At 40.4% G+C, this 27,740-nt stretch overlaps 1 protein-coding gene across 2 annotated transcripts in view; it reads left to right on the plus strand.

Moving 5' to 3' along the window:
- The first annotated feature begins 5,683 nt into the window (after positions 1 to 5,683).
- Jak2 (Janus kinase 2) overlaps positions 5,684 to 27,740 on the plus strand; it is a 64,846-nt gene continuing 42,789 nt past the window's right edge. Inside the window, exons 1-4 of one of the 2 annotated variants that reach the window (XM_075973797.1) lie at positions 5,684 to 5,842; positions 7,285 to 7,367; positions 15,863 to 16,113; positions 27,227 to 27,350. In XM_075973797.1, coding sequence (XP_075829912.1) covers positions 15,888 to 16,113; positions 27,227 to 27,350 — 350 coding nt within the window. In that variant the 5' untranslated portion in view covers positions 5,684 to 5,842; positions 7,285 to 7,367; positions 15,863 to 15,887. Of the gene's footprint in view, positions 5,843 to 6,834; positions 6,974 to 7,284; positions 7,368 to 15,862; positions 16,114 to 27,226; positions 27,351 to 27,740 lie in introns of those variants that run through there. The other variant, XM_075973796.1, reaches the window with a different exon arrangement.

Genomic DNA, 27,740 nt, shown 5'->3' on the forward strand with positions numbered 1-27,740 from the left:
GAAGGACTTAAGATATATATATATACTATTTCATCCAACAGATATGGAATATACATCAGCAGCCCTTGAAACCTTCTCAAAAGCAGACCTCATTCTAGACCAGAGAGCAAGTTCTTTTTAAAAAGTAATTTACTTTTATGTTCAATGGTGTTTTTCCTGAATGTATGTCTAAGTGAGAGTGTTGGATCTGGAGTTACAGACGTGAGCTGCCATGAACCCGAGTCCTCTGGAAGAGCAGCCCGTACTCCTAACCACTGAGCCATCTCTCCAGCCTCAAGAAAGCAAGTCTTAGCAAACAGAAGAAAATCAAACTATTTCCCATGCCTCATCAGATCATACTGCAGTGAAACTGGAAATCAGCAGCAGAAGAAACCACAGAAACGGCAGAAATACTTGAGGCTGAACGCTATCTTCATGAAGGACCAGTGGGTCATTCAAAAATCGGGAGGGAAGTTTTTAAAAATTCTTAAAATCAAGCAAAAATGAAGCACCACTTACCAGTATCTTTGAGATAGAGTCGTGGCAGTTCTCAGAGGAGAGTTATTGCTCTCAGTATTTACATAAGAAAAACCAGCGTGACAGTAGACACAGGACCAAACGAGAGATCTGAAGGGCGCAAAAACAAACAAGAGAAGCCAAACCCCAAAGCAGTGAACAGCAAGAAATAATAAAGATCTGAACGGAAATTAATGACATGGGGACTAAAAGAACAGTACATAAAATCAGTCAGACAAAGAATTGCTTCTCTGGAAAAATAAACAAAGTTGCCAGATCCATAGCCAAGTTGACCAAAAAAAAAAAAAAAAGAAAGAAAAAAAGAAAAGAATACTCAAATTTAATGACATTAGAGATGAAAAACTGAATGTTACAACAGAATCCAATAAAATCCAGAGGATCATTAAGAAATACTTTGAACATTTGAATAGCAAAGAACCAGAAAATCCAGAAAAAGGGATGAATTCCTAGGCATATATGACATATTAAAATTAAATCAAGAATATATAATCAACTCTAGAGATCTATAATAAGCAACAAGATTAATGCAAAAATTAAGTCTCTAATGAAGGAAAACCCAGGCATGGGAGGATTAACTAATGAAGTCTGTCAAGAAAAGCCAGTGCCGAATATCCTCAAACCGGTTGTTCTATAATAAGAAAGAAAAGAACACTAGGAAACAAGTATTACTCTGGTACCTAAAACGGGAGAGGACACAAGAACAAACAAGGAAACTATAATTTCCATGATGAACACACATGTAAAGATCCTCAATAAAATTCTTGAGGACCTAAAGCTAGAGAAATAGCTCAGGCAGTTCTGCCTATAATTATACTTCCAGAGGAACATAATGCCCCTATCTTGTGTCAAGCATTTGCATGCATATGGCATACATATGCACATGAATAAAAATAATAAAAAACATTTTTACATTCTTAAGAACTAATTTTATAAATACACGTTAGGTTTATTCCGTATGATCAAATTTGTTTCATTCCAGGAATGCAAGGTTGGTTCAATACACACAAATCAGTAAAGAAAATGCAGAACATAAATATCTTTTTATTAGATGTAGAAAAATCCTTTGATGAATTTTCATATCCCTTCATGATACAGAGCCCCCAAAGAAACTAGTAATTGAAGGAACATAGCTCAACATACCGAAGGCTATGTAAAAGAAACCTATGGCCAACACTAAATGGAGAAGACGGATGTCTTTGCCTCTAAAATCAGGAAGAAGACAGGGTGCTGCCCTTGTGAGTCCTACTCCACACAGAAAGTCTCAGCGAGAGCAAAAGACAAGATGGAGGAATAAAGCAGATGTGAAGAAGAAGGAAGAAGGCACGTCTGGCCTTTTTGCAGGCAACATGACCTAAAAGACCCAGTGACTCCACCAGAAAACACTTAGAGCTGATAAATACTTTCAGCAGTGAAGCAAGATACAAAATAAGCACACGGAAATGTGGAGCTATTCTATATGCCAATATCGAGCTTGCCAAGGTTATTAAATCAAGGGGAAAATCCTATTCACAAAGCTTAAAAAAAACAAATGCAGAAATAAACCTAACCACCCAGCCAAAAGAAACTAAAGACTAAGGACCTTAATGTTTTAGAGTCCAAAGAAAGAAAGTGAAGAATACACCAGAAGTCAGAAAGACCTCTCACATTCGCAGGGATTGTCAGAATTCATAGAGAGGAAATGGTTATATTACTGCGAGGTATATACAAATGCAACACAACTCCCATCAAAATTCTGATTAGCATTCTTTTGTTTTGTTTTTCGAGGCAGGGTTTCTCTGTGTAGCTTTGAAGCCTGTCCTGGCACTAGCTCTGTAGACCAGACTGGTCTTGAACTCACAGAAATCTACCAGCCTCTGCCTCCTGAGTGCTGGGATTAAAGGCAGTGTCACCACGGCCCGGCAACTACAATAAACTCCAAAATCCCACATCAGATTAGGAGTTTACATCTAAAATATATGAAAAACTGAAAAAAAAATAAATATCAAAAGAACTCAGCCAAACAATTGGCTAATGAACTGAGTATACAATTTTCAAATTTTCAACTATAATCGCCCACTGAATATTTGAAAAACTGTTGACCATCCTTAACCATGAGGGAAATGCAAGTTAAAATTGCTTGGAGACCTCATCTCACCTCAGTCAGAAGGCTGTCATCAGGAAAACAGACAAGAACAAACACTGGTGAGGGGTGGGGTAGGGTAAACTCCTGTCCACGGCTAGCAGAAATGGAAACTCATGCAGCCACCATGGAAATCGGTGTGACCGACAGTCCCTTAAAAAACTAAAAATAAAACTACCATATAACCCTGCTGTACCTCTCCTGGGCACATACCACAGAAATACTTGCACATCTGTGTTTTTTGCTGCACTATTATTTATAATAGCTAGGAAGTGGAACCAGACCAGATGCCCATCAACAGGTAGGTGGACAATGGGAACACGGTACACACACACTGATGAGAAACTGTGGCATTTGCAGGAAAATGGGCAGAAACGAAAAGCTTGCTGTTACATGAAGTTAGCGAGACTATGAACAACAAATACCCTCTATGTCCTCTCCTCTGACGTGTGTGTGTGTGTGTGTGTATGTGTGTATGTATGTGTGTGTATGTGTGTGTGTATGTGTGTGTGTATGTGTGTGTGTGTATGTGCGTGTGTGTGTGTGTGTGTATGTGCGTGTGTGTATGTGTGTGTGTATGTGTGTGTGTGTGTATGTGTGTGTGTGTATGTGTGTGTGTATGTGTGTGTGTATGTGTGTGTGTATGTGTGTGTGTATGTGTGTGTGTGTATGTGCGTGTGTGTGTGTGTGTATGTGCGTGTGTGTATGTGTGTGTGTATGTGTGTGTGTGTGTGTGTATGTGTATGTGTGTGTGTGTGTGTGTGTGTGTGTGTGTGTGTGTGTGTGATGAAAGGAGAAGGGACATAAGAGGAGAGGAAGAGCTCTTGAATGGGAAGAAAGGGGGAAAGGGTAATAGAATAAATATGACATCAAAACAGAATCAGGCCCTATTTAAGAAGAGGGAAAGGCCTGGGATGAGGGGTTGAGAGAGGAGAGTGGGAGGAGAAAATGTCAGAAGTGGTGACTTGCCGGCGGTTGTGGTGCATGTTTTTAATCCCAGCACTTGGGAAGCAGAGGTAGGCGGATCTCTGTGAGTTCTAGGCCAGCCTGGTGTACAAGAGCTAGTTCCAGGACAGGCTCCAAAGCTACGGAGAAACCCTGTCTTCTTGAAAAACAAACAAACAAAAGTTATAATGAAATCCATTACTTTATATTCTGCTTAAAAATTAATAAAAAGCTGGGCGGTGGTGGCGCACGCCTTTAATCCCAGCACTCGGGAGGCAGAGGCAGGCGGATCTCTACAAGAGCTAGTTCCAGGATAGGCTCCAAAACCACAGAGAAACTCTGTCTCGAAAAACCAAAAAACCAAAAAAAAAAAAAATTAATAAGAATACAGCAAGAATGCAGATCCCTGAATCTGTCTCCATTTTAAACTCTGCTTTTAGCATAGTCTGCTATACAGTTCCTTGAGGTGCAATTGCAATAAAAAAGAGTTAGATTCCTGATAAAATGTAGCGCTTTGCATATCTCTGGGCTTGATGGTGTATGTAAATTGGTCCTTCCCTGGCCACAACAGGCATTTAATAGCTGTGCTTAAGGACTTTGAAATATTTTCCCTCCAATCTACAAAATGTCTCTTTAAAAATGATGATCCTATTATACTTAATCCTCATATTCTGGTGAGAAAGATATATTCTTCATTATATGGACAAACAGGAAGTTTAGGAAATTGAAATGACCGTCTTGGTAAAAGCCTTGATTGAAATCTGGGCCACCTGGTCGCTATTGCAAAACTTCTTCCTGAGATTTATTATGTGTCTGAGTGTTTTGTGTGGATGTATGTGTACCATGTGTATGCCTGATATCCAAGGAGGTCAGAAGAAGCCTTGGGTTCAGTTCCAGAGGATCCCAAGTTACCGAAGGTTGTGAGCTACCATGTGGGTGCTGGGAACCCTCAGTCATAGATTTTTCAACCTAGGTTTGCTTTGTTTGTTTGAAACCAAGTTTTGCTACGCAGTTCAAGCTGACCTTGAACTCAGAATCTTCTTGTCCCAGCCTCCCTCTTGGCTATAGAAAGATTAAACTCAGGGACGGGTCTAACACGGTGGACTCAGTCTTGTTACTGTTTGGGTGTGGAAGGCAGCTCTGCTACCACACTCCAGAGCAGTGAAAGGGCAGAATCTTGCCCCCTGGCTCTACACCCAGAGCCACAGCGAACAGCAGGTTACAAATTTTTACTTTTAAGTCTGGCCATGCAAAAAGGCCTAAATTTACATGTCTTATCATCTACCTCAGATTTGTTTCTCCACAGGGTTCTGAATGTCATAAAAGATTTTGTCCAATTCCTCGGAACTCTCCCTTATCGTTATCAGAATGGGGGGAACTTTGTGAAAAGATTATCTTGCCGAGCACATCTCTAGCCAAGGCACTACTAGGAATCGTACCAAGAGCTGGAAAGATCGCTGGTACAGAGAGTAAAAAGGGCGCAACATCAAGACTGGTACCGGCTCAGCCCTGCTTTCCTGAGAGCGGCTTTCACTCTGAGGACAGACACGTTTCTTAGTTTTTCTGTGTGGGTTGATAGAGGATCTGAACTCTGTAAGCTTATTGACAGTCATCTGTCTTTCCTTGTCCACCTTATCTTTTTGTTATGGTGACGTTTATTTAAAGCCCAGCGTTCCCCAGGCAGAGGCAGGAGGATTTCTGTGAGTTCGAGACCAGCAAGTGAGACCTTGACTCAAAAATAAAGGAAAAAGAAAATAGACCACTAGATGTCAGATCTGAATAACAGCACGGTGTATGTAAGGTGACATAGGCATTATGAATGCTGCATTTGGGTAGACAAACCCAGGGCTAGGAGTAAAAAAGGTCTTATTCTGAATGCCCCAGCTACTTCCTTGTCCTCTTACTTTTACTGTTTTCCCTAGACAATTTTTTTTCAGTCTTTAAAAGTGCCAAACACATTCCCTTCTAAGGCTTCTTGTCATTGCTAGTTCCTTTCTTGTAACTAGATAGTTCCAGGACGGGGCCATTCTCACCCTTCAAATTGCTGCTCAAATGTCACTCTAGGAGGTCCTTCCTGGTCATCCCAAAATAACATCTCTACTCACTTTCCTGTGTGTGTACATGTGACGGGCAATCACACGCCCAGCGCGGCGAAGATTTAAAGCGTGTATTGTGGCTTTTACGAGACTACAAGCTTCAGCAGGACACAGAATGGAGGTTGCTTTCGTCTCCTATCCTTGGGCGTCTGATGCCTCGCAGGTGGTCAGTAAATTCTTGAATGAATGAACGTGGCTCTTTGGGACCTCGCGAGCCTTTTCTTCTCCTTCCACCCTTTCCCCTACCCAGAGGTGGTAGCTGCCCGAAGTCAAGCGCTCAGGTCTCAAGGGTCCGGCGTAGGGTGGCGCGTCCCCTTGGGTCAAGCGATTATGGCAGCGAGCTGCAGGCGCGTGGAAGCGAAAGGAGAAAGGGTGCGGCGAGATCCGGAGAGGAAAGTCTCCGCGGATGCAGCGGCCGCCTACACTATCAGCCCGGGTGCATCGGGGCCTTCCCGGCCTGGCTGACTCATTCCCAGCCGCCTCCTCGGCCTGCGGAGCGGAGGCCGCATGCTCGCCCAAGGCAGCGCCAGCCCGCACCCATCCCGCTCCTCCACCTCCTCCTCCTCCTCCTGCGCTCAGGCCCGGGGCTGCCCCGGGAATCTCCACGAGCTCCACCGCTTCCCGGGAGCCCGTAGCCTCGGCCCTCCCCCTCCTCACCCCCCGCCCGGGCCCAGCCCGGAGGAGCGGCCCCGCGGGCGGCGCAGGCGCAGTGGGGCGTATCCTCCGCCCCCTTTCCCCCCGCCCCCCTCTGGCTCGCCGGCGCCCGGGTCCGCTGCGCTAGGCCGCCCGCCCGAGGCAGCACCGGCAACGGAGCCCGCCGAGCAGGGGCGGCTGAGCCCGCGTCGCGAGCCGAGCTGAGGGGGCGTGCGGCCCCGGGAGGGCGGGGACGGGCTCGGCGGCCGCGCGCGGTGGGCGTGGCGTGGGCTGCAGGAAGCAGAGGCAGAGCAGCGACGGGGCAGCCGCGGCCGCCGACGGCCTCCCGCCGCCGTGCTGACGGGCTGGGCGGGCCCCGGCTCTGGGCGAGCTCGCGCGGCTTCGGCGTCTCGGCCACGGCTCCGGCTCCGGCTCCGGAGGCGCCCGTCGGGGCGAGGGTTGCTGGCGGCTGTCGGGACCGCCGCTGCGGGATGTGAGTGCGGGCCGAGCCCGCGCGGGAGGGCCCCCGAGGGCCCAGCCTGGCGGCCGCTCGCCCTCACACCCGGCCCGGGGGCTCCCTAGACCTCGGCCCGCCCGACGCGTCGCGGAGGAGCAGCCCCTGCGCGCCTCGGGGCGCTCCTGTGTGGCTCAACCCGTGTCGCCGGTGGGTTCAGACCCTGGCTGCTGAATGGGGGTGGAGGGAGGGAGCGGTTCTCCCTGCTATCCCTCCTCCTGCTCTTCACTTCGCCCCTGTTACTGGCAGGGAACTTTAAAGCGGGTTTCCAAGTAGCCTAGGAAGGAGTGTCTGGCTGCCGATAAATGTATGCATCCTCTTGTGTCCTAGAACCCGATCCTTATCCTTCCTTATCCTTCTGTAAATTTTTCTAGGCATCTAAACAGTTCGGGGGTGGGGTGGGGGGAGAGCATCTATTTGCCTTGGGTTTCTGAGGTTGTGACTGCGGCTTCTGTTTTTAGGTTCCAGAAGCGGGCTACGGGAACAAGATGTGAACTGTTTTTCCTCCCCAGAAGAAGAGGCCCTTCCTTTCCCTCCCGCGACGGTGGGTGTGCGAGCTCGGGGCTGTGTGGTCGGTGCAGTTAAAAACAAGGGTGTCTGCGATCTGCGAGCCAGTGCCTGCTGGGGCGGCTGGATGCTTAGGTAGAACAGCAGAGCTAATTGTTGCTTACTCCGAAAATGGAAGTGCCGAACTTTTGCTGTTGCCGTGGGAGAGTAATTGGTATTTATTGTGTCTCTTGGATCCTTTAAGAAACATTCCATGTTGGGTTAACAGTGTGACTTTGCGGAGAAAATAATTTTGCTTGGGTGTCTGCTGCCACATTGACTGCTTCCCGTGTTCACCTGCCTCACCTTGCTCTGTTGGTTGAATGTTACGCAGTCTGCTTTCTGGTTACTAATCTGTCAGGGGAAACTCCTTTTCTCTGAATGAAAGGATAGGAGCCACTGAGTGTGTCGCAGAGGGAAGGGAAACACAGTGGCAAGAAGGGAGTCGGAGGTTGCTTTTGGTTTCATAATAGGTTTGTATAAGTGAGCTGTTGGCTTACTACAAATATTCTGATACAGTTCCCAGCAGATTTGAAAATGAATCATCAATTCTTGGTCCAGTTTCTCGATGTTCTTCACCTGTTTACTACCCATTCCAAGTGTCAGGATCATTTGGTCGTGTGCAGATGTGCTCTGCTGTGCTACATCTGCAGACTGGATGTGTCCAGGACTTACGTATTATCCTGAGAGTACTACTTAATAGTTCTACGAAGCATTTACCTGTGCAGGAAGGCTGCAGGATGTGTTGGCTAGATGAGCACGTAGGTTTATTTTTGCTTTCACGGAGTGTTGTGGAACTAGTTCTGTAGACCAGGCTGGTCTTAACCCAGGAGACCTGCCTGCCTCTGCCTCCCCGGTGCGGGGATGAAAGGGGTGGGCAGCCACTAACCACCACCTGGCTTGGATTTGTTTCTTTCGGTGTCATTTCCTTTGCGATTTGAAGGTGCCTTGACCATGGAAAGCAAACCTGATGTTTTTCTCTACCTCACCCCAGTAGGCTCTTCTTGAAAGCTGGATTCCATTCCTGGCAAAGTAGGAAAGAGCACCAACTTCCGAGTTAGGTCTGAATGTGTGAACTTATTTTAGAATAATGGTGTGTTCGGTACCTTTAATAGCTGTATCACTGACAGTTTACTTTCTTAGGCGATGGTGTGAAGATTGATGTGGTACGTGCAAAGTAGGGATTTGGCCACTTTTTGAAAGTCTTAGCCACTCGCAGCTGGGCAGGTAAAGGAGCTGGATGGTGCATTGGTGATCTGCCGGTGGCAGTTCTTCCTTACAGTAAGGGGAAACTACTTCTGATGTATTTACAGCCTATGTATGGAAGGGTTTGCCACCTAAGTCCCATTTTGCTGCCCTCTTGTGGATAACTGTGCAGAGAATTTTCTTTCGCTCCTCCTCCACAACGTTGTTTTCCCTTTTTAGGCTCCCTTAGTTCTCAGTTTCCCGAACTGCGAACCAGGTGCCTAGAGCAGCAGTGAGCTCTGGCTTCCTGGCTTACTTGGGGTATTTTCAGGGTTCGGAAGCTCCGTCCGTTCCTACAATGCTATGTCTTTGTAGAGCTGTATTTTCAGAGTTTACTGTGTGAACAGCAGCAGCTTAGTGTGTGACAGTGAGTGTGGAACAAGAAACGACAGTGTGGCAGTGTTTAGGATGGTGCCAAGGTCTGCGGGCCTGTCGGTGCCCCAAGCAACACGAAGCCCTAAGACTATTAATGCCAACTTGTTTGAGCCTACATTACCATTTCCTTGGCTTAAAAACGTCATGAAGAAACTGCAGTCTTTTATGAGTCCCCAAATGAAGATAGTTTGGGAACATCTTCACTTGATTCCAGTATAGACTTTTCTGATAAAATTTTTGATTCAAAGCTAGTAGCAGTTCATAATGGCTTCACGTAGTACTTCTTATAATGCCGTCTGACGTCTGCTGGTTTCTCACGTTATAATTATTCCTCTTGTGTACGTGTTACTATACTCGTTTCATAGCTTTTTAAAATATTCTGCATAGGTCTCTTACCACTATGTTTTTAATTAATCTTTTTGTCCCAAACGAAAACTATTACACTACTGCTGTAATTTGGATCATGAGTGTCCCTCAAAGGCTTTTGTGTTAAAACCTTTATTACCAGGCTTTGGCTTGCTGGAGATCATGGACTAATGGACGGAGGGGAGATGCTGAGATGCCGACATCTCTGATTGCTTCCCTGCTGCCATGGCAACCAGGCCTCTACTTTTCTCATGTTAATAATACTTTGCTGGTCAAAAAGACAGTTTTTGAACCCTCTGCATTTTCCTACAACTACATAGAGCAATCGCCTTATGTTTGTATGATCTGTATTGCTGTAGATGAGACTTGCCAGTGTTACCCAAGAAGAATCTCCTTTCATAGTGTTCAGTGACATTTTTCCTCATTTCGGGCTAAGTCCGTTCTGACAGTCTCCTTGAGGGTTTTTTAGGTCTTTATTCGATTTCAAGACAGATTTTACATGGATCCTCATCTCTTCCCAGTTTCTGTAGAAATGTTCCTTAATTACATACAGGACTCATTGGAATACATACTGTTGGGCTCGGTCTCCAGAGTTTCTGTCTCAGTAGGTGTGGAGTGGAACTCTTGCCTTTTTTACATGTTTCCAGGTGAGACTGTAATTTTGATCCTGGAACCACTACATTTCCAGAATCACTGATTTAATTTAGGCTGGCAAAGTTTTTCTGTTAAAGACCAGATAGTGTTTAAACTGTGTTGGCAAGATTGTCTCTTTTGCCACTCTACAGTGGTGCCTTTGTAATGCAGAAGCAGTCCTAGGCAGTCCATAAATAACTGACCTGCTGTGTTCCAGTAAAGGCTTATTACAGAAAGAGTAACTGGCTGAATTTGGCATGTAAACTGAAATATGAAAATTCCCAATGTACATTATTGCATAACACCACATTCTCCGTGAGTTATTGCTGTTCTTTTCATTCATTTAGTTTAGAGCAAAACTTATTGAAAGAGCTGTTTGTCTTTTTAAATTCTCTCTTAAAATTTATTTTCTTGAGCAAGTAACACATTTAATTGTTATGATTCAAAAGTAGTAGTATTTTTTGTTCTTGTGTTATTTTGCTTGTGAAACAGAAGAGGGTTTTTTTTGGATTAAAAATGGTGTGTGTTCCTGATTGCAACACACACATATGCCAAGTTTGTGTAGAAACACTAAATTCTCTTTATATCTCTACTATAGTGTTTTTAGGTGCTCAGATTCTAGTCAGCTGGAGACATAAAAATCATAAGCTGATCATTTAACTCGTTTTCAATTCTGATTGAAACCTGTATGTTTCAGGATCGTGTTGTACACATTCTTTCTATATTTTTTTACACCCCTGTTCCTGTGAATAATGATGTGCTTTTTGTTAGTTAAATTTTCTTTTACTCAGTCTTTATTGTGTGTGTGTGTGTGTGTGTGTGTGTGTGTGTGTGAATGCTACAGGAATACAGGTGCTCTGGAAGGCCATAAGAGGGTCTCAGATCCCTTGAAGCTTGACTTACAGCTGCAGCAGACAGGGCAGGTAGAAATCAAACTTGGGTTGTCTGGAAGAATAGGAAGCTCTTTAACTCTGAGCCGTGTCTCTCCAAATTTTCTTACATGGAAAGGTCTAGTCCATGTTTTAACTGTATGACATATCTAAAAGCTTTCTCTATTTTAATTATCATGATCATTCTTTCCTTGTCACTTTTGCTGCACTTCAATTAAGAATTTAATATTAGATTATACCTTAACTGAATGAAAAGTACAGGCTTTTAGGAATTTTAGATCTATTAATTACTGAAATGAGGATGGTAAGATTCCCTTATCCAACATAATTAGTTTGCAATAAGAATGGATTAGAAGTTATTTTTAGTTCTCTTGGCTTCTAATTTCATACTTTTGCCAATCTGTTATGTTATTTTCTCTTTGTCATTTGTTTGAAAAGTCAAGTGTTTTAGAATTCTATAATATAGAAGTAATTTGGATGATATTATATTCTAAAATTGATTGTATTGGAGGCTTTTACATGTATGTGTGTATGTACATACATAGTTAAAATTCATAATCGCTCCTATTTAATTTTCATTTATTTAACATCATTTTGGTGCCAGGGACCATGAATGAAATAATTAATGAAACATTGTGCTTCTCACCTTCAAGAAACTTTCAATCTAGTGATGAAAGAAAAATCAGTAAACAAAAACATAAACGTCTGAGAAGTCTGAACTGATGGCTGCTGGGTAGGGGCAGGGACAGCTGGAGAGGGAGGCTGAGAACTTTGGGAGAGCTGATGATTTCTGAAGGGTTTTGGGTGCCATGTATGAGCGTGGTCCAGACCATGACTACATTGTTCATTTCATTTTATATGAGGAGGAAATCCTATAAATATAGATCAGAAATAACTTAGATGTAAATTCAGAATTAAGTACTTGAAAGTACATGCATTTTAAGAACTAGAGAATTTGCAGTCAGTAACTTAGAGCTACCTATCTCCTCCCACTAGTGTATTTTGAGTTTACCTTGCTTTTAGTGTTCTTTTTGGTCTCATATATGTACATATGCCTTAGTTCAGTTTTGTCCAGCTTATTTAAAGTGGTTATCGCAAAGCTTACAGTTTCTACAACTTACCATTCTGTTATTAATGTTTGTTTCCTGCAGAGGGACTGCACCCCAGTATTTACTCATTTTCTCCATAATTTGATTGTTTGAAGGTTTGTGTGCTATGTTGTGACTTTGGAAGTGGAGTGCAGTGTGTATGTGTTTGTGTGTGTGTGTTTTAGTTTCTCTAGGGTTTGTGACTACAAGAATTGATCCTCAAAAGCCATTCAAGAAGGTTAAATAGCAGTGCTGAGATGTGGTTTACATGGTGCTACAGCAGCACTGTCAGATAAAACTACAACAGCAGGGCACAGCAGAGCCACTGCAGTGACACCCGCTGCAGTGTGTGTGTGTGTGTGTCTGTGTGTGTCTGTGTGTGGGTGGGTGTTGAAGTATGCTAAGGATTAAGGTGGAGAATGGTGAAATGTACTTGCAAACTACATTTCAAGAAAGATAGTTACTTTAAAAAATAAAACAATTCATTTGATTTCAGGAAACTTTTTTTTTATTTGAAACATCTGCCTCTGTAGCCACAGTTGGCCAGGAATTCAACAGGTAACCTCAACTGACCTCAAACTCATGGTGATCTTCTTGCCTTAGCTTCTTAAGTGCTAGGATCACAAGCATGAGACATCACACCTGGCTTTAAAGTGTTATAAAATGAACTTTTATTTGAAGTAGCCCAGCTCTAAGTGTACAGCCTGACCAGTGTCAGAAACAAGCTCATTGGTATCCGTCACCAGTCACAGCAGGCCTGTATGCCTCCTGCTCCTGCTCATTTTCTTCTCCCTCGCTGCCACAGTCCTGCCGTGCTAACCATTGTCCTAACTGTCACCCTAAGCAAGAACAGCTGAGAGATAGGAAGTGGCTTGAGAGGCTCCTATAGTAAGCAAAGATTTTTGCTAATAGGAATCAGAGAGAATGACAAAGTGGTAACTTTTGAATGCCTGGTTGCTTAGATTTGTCTGGAATAGAAAGTAGGGACTTGAAGCTTTTGATTAAAAGCATACCAGAAATTTTTTATCAGGATAAATAAAAATAAGCTAGCACCATTACCAAGAAACTGTCAAACTTTGCTGCATTAAACAGAACCAAAAGTCTTAAATTGCTCGATGGAAAGACATGGCGGCTCAGTTGACAGCAGGCGGTAACTGCCCCATCCACAGTCGACACAGAGAGCAGTGCAGGTAGAAGTTTCAGAGTAAGGGAAATTTTTTTTCAAAGGCATTGAAAAAAACACATGGAGACTAACTCCTAAAAGATATATTTCAGCAGGAAGAAATGAATCCAGAGGGAAGTCATAGGATCACAGACACTGCACACAAACAGATGTATTTAGCAAATTACTCTTTAGTACTAACAGTCTACTTTAATTGACCTTGTATCTGTTCAAAAATCAACTCTTATCTTTGTTATCTTTTCCATTGTTTTTAAAGTTTGTTTCATTTGTTTTTGTTTGCTCTTAATTATTTCCTTCCTTTCCTTCCTTCCAACTTTGAGCTTAAATTGTTCATTCCTGAGTAGCAGTGTTAGTTTGTTTGAGATCTTCCTTTGATCTCAAACAAACTAAGTAAGCACTTACTGTTAACTTCCTTTATAGAACTGCTTTTTGCTGTGTTTGATTGACTTGTAGAACTAACAAAGACTACATAACAAATTACTAAAGTATTTTTTAATCATATAAATTTGAACAAATTTAAATTCTTTTGAGGTTTTGCATATTTACTCAGTTAATCTTCAGAAAGCTTGTGACTTTTTATCTAACAATTGCCAATTAGGGTGTTTGTTTGTTTTGGTTATACAGTTTCACTGGGCGTATATTTTTATAACTAAAGACTAGTTCTAATTTTTTCCTTATAGTTGTATATAGAAATATGTTTCAAATTGTAATTATTTCTCTTTTTTTTTTTGAGGCAGGGTCTCTCACTACTGGCTGTCCAGGAACTTGATATATAATATATATCAATCTGGCTTTGAACTTGCAGAGATCTTCCTGCCTCTACCTCCCAAATGTTGGCATTAAAGGTGTATGCTATGGCCAAGTTATAGTCCATGTTCAGAGGGAGAGGGAGTCTCTACCATCCCCATGTAGACCAGGCGTATTATTCTCTTAGTTATTTTTTCCTTCTATCTGTAGTACTTAGAGCAGTGCTTTGTGTATAGCACATGCTTTACAGTTTTGTTGGAGGTTACTTCTACTTATTTATTTTTCTTTTTCTCATATATTCTCACTGTGTGACCCTCCTTCTGTCTCTATGCACCACCACTCCTAGTTTATTGTTTGCTGTTATAACCAATATTTTCCTTATGTCCATGATAACATATATTGGTAAGGTTGTCACATTTTTAACACCAGTCATGAAAGAGTCCAAATAGGCAATCTCATATTTTAGCTGCCAGGCAGATTCTGGTATAATTATCTAACTACAGTGTCAATGAAAAATAAAAATGCGTAAAACAGTACTTAGTTCTTCATCTTCTGGTATTAAAGGGCGACATCCTATTTATGTTAGTGGTTTTACAGATCTCCTAAGCTTGAACTCTGCACACTTCTTTCACTCCCCTGTCTTCCTCCACATTCAGTTAGTCACGGGTAGCATTAAGTCTTGTGTTTCTACTGCCTCTCATTATCTACCCATGCTGTTTGCATTTGTGATCTCCTGTTGCCTATACTGCGGCGGCAGCAGCTTTCTATCTTCGTGACTTATCTTTCTGATTTGTTGTCTGTGGTATGAAGTTTAAATTCTTTGGTGTAGCATTTGCTTCTTTCCTTAACCTTGTGCTGTATCAACCAACCTTGTACTCTTTGTAAGCAACTAGATGTCTTGTGGGAGGTAGACAGTTCCTGACACTGGTTCAGCTGCTAATCATGTCCAAGTATGTTATCTCTCAGCCTTTCATGATTGCCTCATGATTTTTTAGGTGAGTACTCTCCTAAAATTCTTGCACAAATTCAGGTAGAAAGAAGGTAAGAGGAAAAAGAATAAAGATCATGCTGACAGTAACTTCTTGAATCTTGTTTTCTGAAACTGATTTAGATAGTTATCCGTTAGTAGGGAAGTAGTGTTTTGTTAGGCGCTGAGCTTCTCTTTCAGAGGAGGAAATGCTGGCAATCTTGCCGCAGTTGTCCAGCCTACCGGGTGTAACCTCTTACTGTTTTAGTGTAGCCTGGTGAGTTGTTGCGCTCATAGTACACTCTTCAGCATAGTGCACTTCCCTGGACTACATCTAAATCCGATGTCTGACTGTCTCTAATAAGGCTCATCAGATCATTCCCATCTGAAATGTAATTTCCCCTCCACTAAAACAATTCTCAGGGTAATTGTAAATAATGTTTATATGTGTGAACTTTCCTGTTGTCTGTAACTGATTCTAATGCTTTTTAAAAAGATTATTTTATGTGTATGTGTGTTTACCTGCATGTGTGTGTGTATGTATGTATGTATTCATGCACCTCATGCACGCTTGATGTCTGCAGAGGGCAGAGGAGGGTGCTGAAGTCTTTGGACCTAGAGTTACAGAGGATTGTAGGCCACTTGTGACATGGGTGCTGGGAATCAGACTGGGTCCTCTGGAAGAGCAGTGAGTTCTTTTTATGGCTGAGCCATCTCTGTTTCATGGTTGTTTAGTTAGTGATACATATTTATATCCCCTGTTAGGTTTACAGCTGGAATTTTAAAATTGTCCACTTGAAGCTCTGTATATTTATTGTGCTGTGCTTTCTGTGTAGTAGTATACAATGTTTAGTCAGCTAATCACTTTGACAGAGTCATGGCTGTCAATAAGACTTCTTTGTGTATGAGGGTTGTCTTTATTAATATCACTTTTGGGGTAACTATTGTTTTGTCTTAACTAATATCACTTTTTGGGGTAACTATTGTTTTCTCTAATAGGCCAGTGTTCTGAGAAAGACTCTAGATGGGAATGGCTTGCCTTACAATGACAGAGATGGAGGCAACCTCCACATCTCCTGTACATCAGAATGGTGATATTCCTGGAAATGCTAATTCTGTGAAGCAGATAGATCCAGTCCTTCAAGTGTATCTGTACCATTCTCTTGGGAAAGCTGAAGGAGACTATCTGAAGTTTCCAATTGGAGAGTATGTTGCAGAAGAAATCTGTGTGGCTGCTTCTAAAGCTTGTGGTAGGTATTAAAAATCATCTTTTCTTATCTATAGGTTATTATTTTAATTGTTACTCTAATACAGTTTACATCTGTAATTTATTATGACTACTAGCTGTGTGTTCTTATGCATAACAATTAAAATAACATTATAGAATTTAAAGTGATTGACATAGAGTGCCTGCAAATGTTTTGAGATCATAGTAGGTAACTAAAGAATCTTGTCATGGAATATTTCATAAGTCAGTCTTTTTTTTTTTTTAAAGTGATGTAGGGTTTGCTATGTAGCCCAAGCTGGTCTGGAACTGATTGTTACATAGCCCAGTCTGGCCTTGAATCTACCTGTTGTTTCAGTCTTAAAATCTGGGATTACATATATGAGTTGTCATCTCCAGCTTCATATGTAAATCCTGAAAGTACATCCTGAGCAGTGTGGCAGTAGACTATCAGTTTGTTGAAATATGTATTTGGGTAAAATTCTTATTTATTTATTTTTATTTTTTTTGTGTGTATATTTTGCCTGCATGTATGTCTGTGTACCATTTGTGTGCCTAGAGCCTGTGGAGGCCAGAAGAGGGTGTGTTACAGATGGTTGTAAGCTGCCACCCTGGTCCTTCTCAAGGGCATTCAATACTCTTAATAGCTAAGCCATCTCTGGATATAATTATTGATTAAATATTTTACAGCTTTAGGCATCAGATCATTTTCTTTTCAATTCCTGAAGTTCTCTACCAACCCCATATATACCCCTCCCCTTCTCTGTTTTTTCCAATGTGCTTTGAAATCATTTTTATCTTGAAACTCAATAAAACGTTTATCTTAGTGTTCTGTTGCTGTGAAGAGACACCATGACCACAGCAACTTTTAGAAAAGAAAGCATTTAATTAGGGCTTGCTTATGGTTTCAGAGGTTTAGTCCACTGTCATCAAGATATCACGGAGGGAACATGGCAGCACCCGGACAGACATGGTGTTGGAGAAGTAGCTGAGAGTTCTACAGCCAGATCTGCAAGAAACAAGAGCTCTGGGCCTGGCATGGGTTTTTTTGAAATTTCAAAGTCCACCCCCCAGTGACACACTTCTCCAACAGGGCCACATCTCCTGATCCTTTCAAATAGTACCATTCTGTGTGACCAAGCATTCAAATCTGTGAGCCTATACGAGCCATTCTTATTCAGACTACTGAAACAATTCACCTTTTTATGGCCTGTCCAAAACTGTAGAACTAATAAATTTTACAGGACTACTAAGATTATTTAAGAAACATTATGTTTTTTTAATTAAATGTTCTTTTAATAAAAGACTAGTTGAGGTTTTATTTTTAAGTAATAGTAATATGATTGTAATGCTACAGGTAAATATCTAATAATCATAAAATGCTAACACTTAATTTGTATGTATTAATGTTATGTAACATTAACAATAATTTATTAACTTAGTTAACAATATAAATGAGGTTAGCTGTTTAGTCAGAGTAGCCATTAAATGGAGAGGAAATCCCAATTTTCATTGAGCCTGGAGCCAGATTGGTGTCCAGCAAACCCCAGCTATCCTCCCATTTCCAGCCCCCATAGTGCTAGGGTTATAAGCAAGCGCGCAGCCACCCCAGCTTTTTCTATGAGTTCAGGGAATTTGAACTCAAGTCCTGTGACTATGAAAGATGTACCTTTACCCATGAGCCATCTCTTCAGCTCTCTAAGAAAGTTATTTTAGGAATTTAAAAATAGCTGTGTTCTTTTTAAACTATTTCTTTTAAAGGTTTAAAGATCTTTTTACACAGGGCTGTGGCTGCAGCTCAGTTGTAAAGCTCCAGGGTCCTGAGTTGAAGACTAGCAACACTCATATAAATACACACATTTAAATATAAAATTTTTGTATTTCATTTTGGTGACAGTTTTACCTCAGTCCATATTAAAGGTCAGATAAAATGTTTAGCCTGTTCAGTATCATAAATAATTTATTGTTTATCAGATTCAGGATATAAGTGAAAAAGCATAAGCACCTAAAATGTAACTATCATTCTATTCTATTTTATCTATAGCATTTAAAATGTAACTATCATTCTATTCTATTTTATCTATAGCATTTAAAATGTAACTATCATTCTATTTTATCTATAGCATTTAAAATGTAACTATCATTCTATTTTATCTATAGCATTTAAAATGTAACTATCATTCTATTTTATCTATAGCATTTAAAATGTAACTATCATTCTATTCTATTTTATCTATAACATTTAAAATTTTAGATACCAGTGAATAAGGATAAAATGTGTAGCAAAACCCATTCTACTTCAGTAATATAGTTCCATTAAATGAGTGGAGACTGGCAACAATAGAACAATGAAGAAGAAAAGAATTATATAGGTATAATACTAGATTACATAGGCCGTCTCAGAGACTAAACCTTTTGTCTTTGATGAACCCTTTTTTCTTTCTTGACACAAATTTAAAGGTAAGTTAATAGTATTTTTATACTTTTCTCGTAGCTTTGTTTTAGAGGAAGTAGGTTGCTTCTCTTTTTCATGTTTAATACCTACCCATCCTCCCAAAGCTACTGATATTTAAAAATAAGCATATTGATCTGGAGAGATGGCTCAGTGGTTAAGAGCACTTGTTGCCCTTCAAAGGATCTAGGTTTGGTGCCAAGCCCCCACAACAGCCCATAGTTCCAGTTCCCTGTAAGCTACTGCCCTCTTCTGACCTTCAAGAGCACCAGGCACACTTGGTGGTACACAAAAATACATGAAGACAGAACACTCATGCACACACAAATTTCTTTAATATCTAAAAAAGACATATAAAGACTACATAATAAAATGATTACAGTGTTTAATTTTTAGTTTAAATTTGTAAGTATTCTATGAAAATATGCTTTAGCTGGGTTTAGTGGTAAACGCCTTTAATCCCAGCACTGGGGAGATAGAAGCAGTAGGATCTCTGTGAGTTCCAGGACAGTCAGAGCCAGAGCTCTGTAATGATACCCCGACTTGGACTTAAAGCAGATATACATATGCATATATATATAAATGCACAGATACACACACACTGACACAAACACGTGTGATGTGTGTGTGTGCTTTAAGTTCAACAAAATCTTGTTTTACTTTGTTGAAATGCAGTGTAGTTAGTTCGTTGTCCTGATGCCATTGCTATACAGCTTGGGTTACTGTGACTTGGTAGTTAAGTTACCGTGTATCATTTGCAGTGTTGGAGATTGAACCCAGTGCCTGGCATATGCTGCTCAGGTGCTCCTAACACTGAACTGTTGATAGCCCTGTAGCATGTTTTGTAAATAGGAAGTATGGGTTATTAAAATTTGCTGTTCTTTTTTGTAAGATTATTTGGCACTTTTAGCCCCCCTTTTTTTTCCCCATGAATTTTGTGATTAATTTGTTGTTTGTACATAGAGGATAGCTGAGATTTCAGTAGTGATTACATCATATATATATAGATTGAGGGAACATTGCTATCTTTTTTTAATGTTACAATTTTATTTTACAGAATTATCTTTAATTAAAAATTTACACAATATATTTTAATCATTCTTTCCCCTCCCCAGTTCCTCCCAACTTCATATTCTTCCTCTCTGTGCTGGGATTTGGTCTAGTTTCAAGTTGTAGAGCAAGTGTTGTTCTTACGTGCTCATAGGAAGTTGGTGTTTCTTAGCCCTTAACAGCAATTAAGATCCCAGACAGGGATCAATTGAAGATCACAGACAGGCTTAGGTGTTGGGATTCTGTGGCCCTTGACATTGGCCAGTAATACAACTTTGAGGCTGGGGTATCTGAGACCCTTGTCCTAACGGTTTGACAGGTCTCCAGAAGGTGACCAGGGCCATGGGCCTGCAGTTTCTCTTCTCTGACTTTGTACAGAATTCGTTTATCTTGAGCCTCAGGCTCTTTATTCTCCGTGCACTTCCACTGTCTCCTTTGCCATGTTTGTTGTCTTGCGCTGTTCTTCTGCCTCTTCTTCAGCTCTCAAGCATTTGGTATGGTGTTGGTTTCTACTGCTGAATTCACCAGTGCTAAGCTGTCGCCACAGCTGCTCTGCTGTCCTTGCTGCTGTTGCTCTTTTGCCTCTGTCGCTTCTTGTTGCCAGCTCAACCCACAGGCAATAAAGGGCCATTCAAGAGAATCTTTCATCAGGCCTAATGTTAAAATATAGAGGAGGCCGAACAGGATTAGTCTCTTAGCTGGTCCTTTTGGTACAGCTACGAGTGTTTGAAGCAGTCACAGAAAACCTTGCATGTAACCGAAGGTCTGTCCTTTCACAGCCACAGCACTGTCCCTTAGTACTGGTCACAGTCGTCCTTTGTCAGACCACTAAGGGAAGTGTTTGCTCTGGCCTGGTGGGAATGGTTGCACGATCATCTTCAGTGCACCAGGGCTTACGAGAGGAAAAGTCCAGCACAGCCTTCTGAAGTAGTGCTGACTGAGACCACTTCAAGAGCTGGAACAAGTAGCTGTGTACTTTTCTTAAGCAGTCCGTGGAGTGCTCAGCATGGCCAGTGTTGGCCAAAGGTAGTTCAGATGGTTGGTTGTCTGACTTTTTGTAAAAGGCAGCCAGGGCAGGAAGAGAAAGTCTAACGGCTGCCAATTAGGAAGTCAGATTGCCCTATTCTCCAATATGTACTCATTTACAGGAAAAGGAGTGTGAGAGGAAAGGCATATAGTAAGAACTCAAAGGCCTTATCCTTGACACAGCTAGTGAGTTCTCAGTACCTCAGAGGTGGGTGGCCTCATCTGCCTTGAGTGATTAATTCTAACATATTTGTGAAACTAAATTTTCCTTTTAATGTTCTACTTATTATATTGTAGCCAGAAAAGATAACTTTGGATGATTTTAACTTTATGGATTTATTGATAGTAGTTTTGAGACTGTATAAACCCAAAGGGTATTTCACATGCACTTAAAGATGTGTGTTCTGTGTGTGGGCAAAGCTTTCTATATGTCTGTTCCAGCTAGTTGATCTGTACTGTCATTTAAGGTCTTCCTTTTTGTTCTTTGTAGCTATTGTGTCCATTAGTGAGAAGAGTATATTGAATTTGCCAGCTACCATTATTGAGCTGTCTATTTTCCCCTTTACACCTGGCCTCCAAACACACATGTAACAGCCCACCCTATCACAAACACTCAGAAGCATACTGCACACACAGCCTTACAGATCAGTGAATAGGAATTGCTTTTTGCATTTTGAGTAAGTGCCCTGTCAGAAAAAACCATGGCATTGTCTTACTCTTCAAAATCTCATAATGTAAGAATAGTGATTAAAATCATATTCAGATGTTTACATTTAAAACCAGTGCTAGTTTTTAAGTTAAGATTCTCTTCTCAGTGTTTTTCTGTGTAAAATGTCAGATGTTTTATGGCCTCTTCTGGGACAGCTTCACCTCCTGTTTGGCCATATATGCCCTGCACACTAAGTTCACAGAACATGGTTAGAGAGTGAAGGAGGCATGTTGTTGTAATAGGAGCGGTGGGCTATGTTCCTGGCACCCGGCCGCCTGCACGGCTAGCTTTATACCCGAAATAATTACACGGAAACTGTATTCTTTTAAACACTGCCTGGCCCATTAGTTCCAGCTTCTTATTGGCTAGCTCTTACATATTGATCTAACCCATTTCTAATAATCTGTGTAGCCCACGAGGTGGCTTACCAGGGAAGATCTTAACCTGCATCTGTCTGGAGTGGGATAATCATGGCCACTCACTGACTCAGCTTCTTTCTCCCAGCATTCTGTTCTGTTTACTCCATCCACCTAAGGGTTGGCCTATCAAATGGGCCTAGGCAGTTTCTTTATTAATGAAATAACTAACTTTCTTAACTAATGAAAGCAACAGATTAGAAAGAAATCACTCCCACATCAGCATGTACTTTCTGTCACGAGAGATATGGATTCAGAGGTGTGTATTGTGGCTCATTCAAATTTGAATATTTGAGTTCAAATTCAAATATTGATATTTGAATTTCCAACTTTAAAGCATTTCTTAATCTAAAATCAACACTCAAAATAGTTTTTTTGTGTGACAACTTTGTCAAAGTATTTGAGTGGCATTATTTCCTGCTCCATTGCGCCCTTGTGGTAGTTTATATAGTTTATTATTTATTGTAGCTTAAAGTTCATTTACAGAGCGAACCCTTTCCCTCCTCTTAGCTGTAAAGTTTTCCTAATCCCCCACTCCAACTTTCCCATTTTTACACAGGATTTAATTAATGCCTTTTGTTTTTGTTTTAAAGATAGGGTCTTACCAGGTAACCCTGACTGGTCTGGAACTTGGTATGTAAACCAAGATGGCTTTGCTTGCAGAGATCTGCCTGCTTCTACCTCCGTAGTGCTAGGATTTAAAGATACATACCATCATGCCAGGCCTTGAGGAATCCTTTTAAACAACACAGTTTCTTCTGCTTTGTTTGTCTCTTAGTCCCATCCTGTTAAGCAGGGAAATAATCTCTTGTGAATGTTCAGATTTTTTTATGTTGTTACATACTACTTATATATTCTGTACAACTTCAGGATTTTTGTTTGTTTTTGGTTTTGTGAGACAGGGTTTCTCTGTAGCTTTGGGGCCTGTCCTGGAACTAACTCTTGTAGACCAGGCTGGCCTAGAGCTTACAGAGATCCACCAGCCTCTGCCTCCCGAGGTGTGTGCCACCACTGCCTGGCTCACAACTTTAGGATTTTGAGGTAATTTTAGGAAATTGATACTTTAATGTGCACCTTGTTTTTCCTTTAAAAAAATTGAGAAAAAGCTACTTAGTCAGTGACTTTTATTTCCATTGTTTGTCGAAATGCCTATGGCATTGTTTGCCATAGGTTTCCTTCTGCCTACAATTTCTATCTTAACTTTGTTACTACCATACTGCTCCTTTAAGAGTACAATAGGACAAAGTTCTAGGTTGCAGTGTTTAAACATTTTGTAAATTTCTCAAACTAGGACTCCTTTCTCAAAAGCTATACCAGTTTGTATTTCTAGCAAAATCCTAACAGCTACAATTCACGGTGCTGCTCACTGCAGAAGTCTCAATTTTGCTGAATGTGTAAAGTGCTGGCACGTAGGATTCATTTGTGCTTCCATCAAGATTAGGAATTGCTCTCATTAGTCATGTGGATTTGCTTTGCTAGGAATAATGTTTTCATTTTTCTAAATCATGAATAGTTCAAGTAATATTTTATGTATAGGAATAAAGTACAAACCAGTGTACTTTTGGAATTTAATATTTTGCCATTTTACTTAAGATTTCTATAATGATATTTTGATATATTACATTAATAGAATTTTCTTTGTTTCCTTTACTTGTTTTTTTATTTTGTTTGTTTTTTGAGACAGGGTTTCTCTATGTAACCCTGGGCAGGCCTGGAACTTATAGATCCACCTGTGTCTGCTGGGTTTTAAAGGCATATGCCACCATTGCCTAGCTGATAAAATTTTCTAATTTAGCTTTATCTGGAATCCTGTGATAAATCAACAGTGAACTTTGCTGTGATTTTTTTTAACGAGATATTTATAGATTAGGTTTTTACTCTGCTGAGAGGACGAGCTCTCAGCAGGTCAGAGAAACTGGAGAGAAGGTGTGGTGTCAGCGAAACTGCATATACATAGACTTACCATTCACTTTATAATTCTTTCTGCTGGCCTGGAGGGATGGCTCAGCCGTTAAAGGCTAGGCTCACAACCAAATATATATATATATTTCTTTCTGCTGCTTGTTCTCTTTATTTCTTTTTTATCCCTTTTATACCACCTAAGACAAAGATTTCTATGCAAGAAAAGATTACCTCACAGGTTACGTATTTTCCAAGAACAAATTAAAATCTTTACCTAAGAAGAAATCACATTAAGAGTTTTTCCTTAGAAGCCTACAAGTAGTTAAACATTTTTCTTTGTATCAATTTTCCCACCATGACATTTTTTATTCTTTTATAATTGATTAACAAAGTTTTAAGCAAGCCAAATATATTTCAGCCGGTTTCTTTGTACTGGCAGGCAGCTGTTCTTGTGGTTTCAGTGTAGCAGATTCCTGTTCTATTTCTATTCTACAGAATTTTATAAACAAGTAGTCAGCTAACCATCTATTTTTCTTTATACACAATTGAGTCATTTAATTTCCTTTCACAATTTTGTTTTTTCCAAGGTGCATACCAAAACCTGTGATTAATTCTGCAAGCTACATGACCAAGGAACTCAGGCCTAACCTTGGGTGTAATTGCTTTCTTTGATCACCAGTCTATTTTTCCACAGGTGAATGTTGTTGTTTGTTTTTTATCTTTACTCTTGGTTTTTTTACTCTTTGGGAGCCTGCCACTATCTTCCAGATAAATCACATGGAGACGAATTCTTACTTATTAATGCCTGGCCTTAGCTTTACTTGTTTCTTGCCAGCTTTTCTTAACTTTAAATTATGCTTAATACCTTTTGCCTCTGGGCATTTTCTTTTCTTCTGTATTTCTTACTTTTACTCTTTCTCCGTGGCTTGCTGTGTAGCTGGGTGTCTGGCTCCCTATGTCCTTCTCTCCTTGGTCTTTTACTCCTCCTCTTCCTCGTTTCTCCTTCTGTTTATACTCTCTGTCTGCCCGTCCTGACTATCCTTGCTCTTTTCTCACTATTGGCCGTTCAGCTCTTTATTAGACCATCAGGTGTTTTAGACAAGCAAAGAATGACAGCTTCACAGAGTTAAACAAATGGCAGTGTAAACAAAAGTCACACACGTTCAAACAATACTCCCCAACAGTAGAATTCGTGAAACTTCCTTGTTCTTATTTTTCATCTTCTGCAAATTTCATATCTAACAAAGGAGAAAGTAACTTTTAACCAATTTTTGTCTTTTTTGTATTTCTTGTTGGAGCAATTGGCAGAATAACTTAAACCATTTCCCTAATCATCTTTACTGTCTTAACCACCTGTATCTTTTAGGCTAACCCAGAAAGTTCAGTTGAATCATTGGTTTTCATCTAAGATCTTATAAAAACCATCTTCATTATGATCTGCAAGTAAATTGCCCGGTGAGGAGTGGGATCTTCCCAAGAAACAGTCACAGTATACTAGATACAGTGGGAATCAAACCATGCCACATAGAGCAGGAACATGACCGCTTAAGCAGGCGGAAGCACAACAGAAGCAAGGAACATTCTGGAGACAGTCTCCCCAGGGCCTAGTCTCTCCAGGGTTCGCTCATCTATAGCTGTGCTGTTAGCTGAATTGCTGACTACATCTCCTCTGATACGACCCTGACAGTACTGCCAAGCTATCACTTTTTAATATGTCTGTCTGCAAGCATAATCTCCTAAACGTAAAACGTGCCACTTCTCTGTCATACTGGATGGCATTGCTTTTGGTTTTAGGTTGTACTTACATGTAACTTTTGAACTGGATTTGTTTTCTTTCTTTCCCTAATTTTCCTTTTATTCTCATGCACCTTTATTTTCTATTGAAAAATGTAGGTAGGGGCTGGAAACATGGCTCAGTTATTAAGAACACTGACTGCTCTTCCAGAGGACCCGGGTTCAACTCCCAGCACCCACATGCATCTCACAACTGTTTGTAGCTCCAGTTCCAGAGGTTCTAATACCCTCATAGAGACATACATGTAGGAAAACACCAATGTTGAGAAAATAAAAATAAATAAAAAAGAAAATTAGGTAGATTATGTCTTTAGTATTTAATTTTTGCTTATTTAATATTTTTACATCTTTTTAAAAGTTATAATTTTCTGCAAATTACACATCTTTTCAAATTTATTAGTGTAATGTTCAATCTAACACTTTGTCTTGTAATTAGATTTTAATTATGCTGTTTACAAATTGCTTGTGCCTATTTTTATTCTTCGTCAGATTGACAATGGCTTGTTATGTTAATTTTGTTAATCATTAAAGAAAATAAACATTTGTTATTTTATTTAATCTGCTTTATTAACTTTCACTTTTAAGGTGTGTGTGTGTGTGTGTGTGTGTAGGTGTGTGTAGGTGTGTGTAGGCGTGCTCAGGCACTCGTGTGTACACTCGTTTGCAGGTGCTTGAGAGGGTCAGAGACATCAGATCTTGCTGGAGCTAGAGTTAAGGTGGTTTTGAGCTACCCAGTGTGAGTGCTAGCGCGTATCTTGGGTCCTTTGCAAGCATGGTATGCACTCATCATCATCATTGGGTTTCGAGACAGAGTCTCTCTGTGTATTCCTGGCTGTCCAAGAACTCACTTTGTAGACCAGGCTGGCCTTGAACTAAGACATCCACCTGCCTCTGCCCTCCAAGTGCTGGGATTAAAGTGTGCACCGCTGCCACCACCTAGTTTACAGTATATACTCTTAACTGATGAACTATCTCTCTTGCTTCCTTCAGCCTTTTGTGTTTCTTAACAAATCGGCCCCCTAGTGTTTTTTACTTTTCTGGTATGCTCATCCTAGACGTGCTTCTGCCATTGAGCCCTGGCACTACTTTGTAAACTGTCTGAAAAGGAGATGGCAGCAGGCTTAAAAGGGGCTCAAGGTTAGTTTCAGCTGCATGAGAACTACATGAGGCTCTGTTGAAAAAAGAAAAAAAGGCAGAAAAAGTATTTGGGTCCGGTGAGATGGTTCAGTTGTCATTTAACTTTATGGGGCCCAGTGAGAGGGCTCAGTTGGCTTTTAATATTTTTGTAAGCTTAAATAGTGCAATAGATATAATTATTATCATATTGTATAAACTTTATTTTAATATAAAAATGTTTTATTCCTTTAAAAGTATCCAGTGGCTTGTTATTATCTCAGTGTTTGATAATCACTATCAATGAAAACATATACATGTTCATATTCATACAATGTATTTTTTCCAGGGGTTAGGAGGAACTTAAAACTCTCTTTAGAAGACAATTAAAAGCTGAATAAAGTGTATTTTTTTATCTCCATGCAATATAGTGAAAGAGGTATTTGATTAAAAAATTAGTTTTAAGGTGTGTTTTCCCACAGTAGCTCACCTGCTACTGAAGTTCCTGCTGACTGAGAGCTGTCACCAAGCCTCCACGACACATTATGTGTAATGTAAATGCTGCTAGCGATCTGCGGTCAGTCCCTTATGCTTCAGTTCTATGTATTACATCATGACAGATTGTGCGTATTATGTAAATGTATCTGTTATCAGTCCCTTTTTGCTTCATTTCTAGGTATTACACCTGTGTATCATAATATGTTTGCTTTAATGAGTGAAACAGAAAGAATCTGGTATCCACCCAACCATGTCTTCCACATAGATGAGTCAACCAGGCATAATATACTCTACAGAATAAGGTACTTTATTATATTAAGTGATTTGTATTTTAATAAAAAGCCAAAATGGGAGAAATTGTTAGCTATGTAGTGTGATAGCTATGTTTTCTTCTGTTGGGATGCCATTTTATTACTTGATTATAATTAAAGATAAGAAAGAACAGATTGTGTTTGGAATATTGCTAGTTTCCCAGGAAAGGTAATGTGTGTGCAATAAAATACAAGCTTATATCTCTTCTTTACAAGTAGTTTTTAAAGTTCAAAGTTTTTGTTTGTAAGATAATTTATTTAGTGTTTTATGGCAATGTGCAATATCAATGTTCAGAAAAGTAAATATCCAGATTTTTCTATATAAAAGGGGGTAACAAAGAAATAATTTTGATCTTACAAACAGTTACAATTCTTTAAGTA

The sequence above is a fragment of the Microtus pennsylvanicus genome, chromosome 5 (assembly GCF_037038515.1).
Source record: "Microtus pennsylvanicus isolate mMicPen1 chromosome 5, mMicPen1.hap1, whole genome shotgun sequence".
Taxonomy (NCBI): domain Eukaryota; kingdom Metazoa; phylum Chordata; class Mammalia; order Rodentia; family Cricetidae; genus Microtus; species Microtus pennsylvanicus.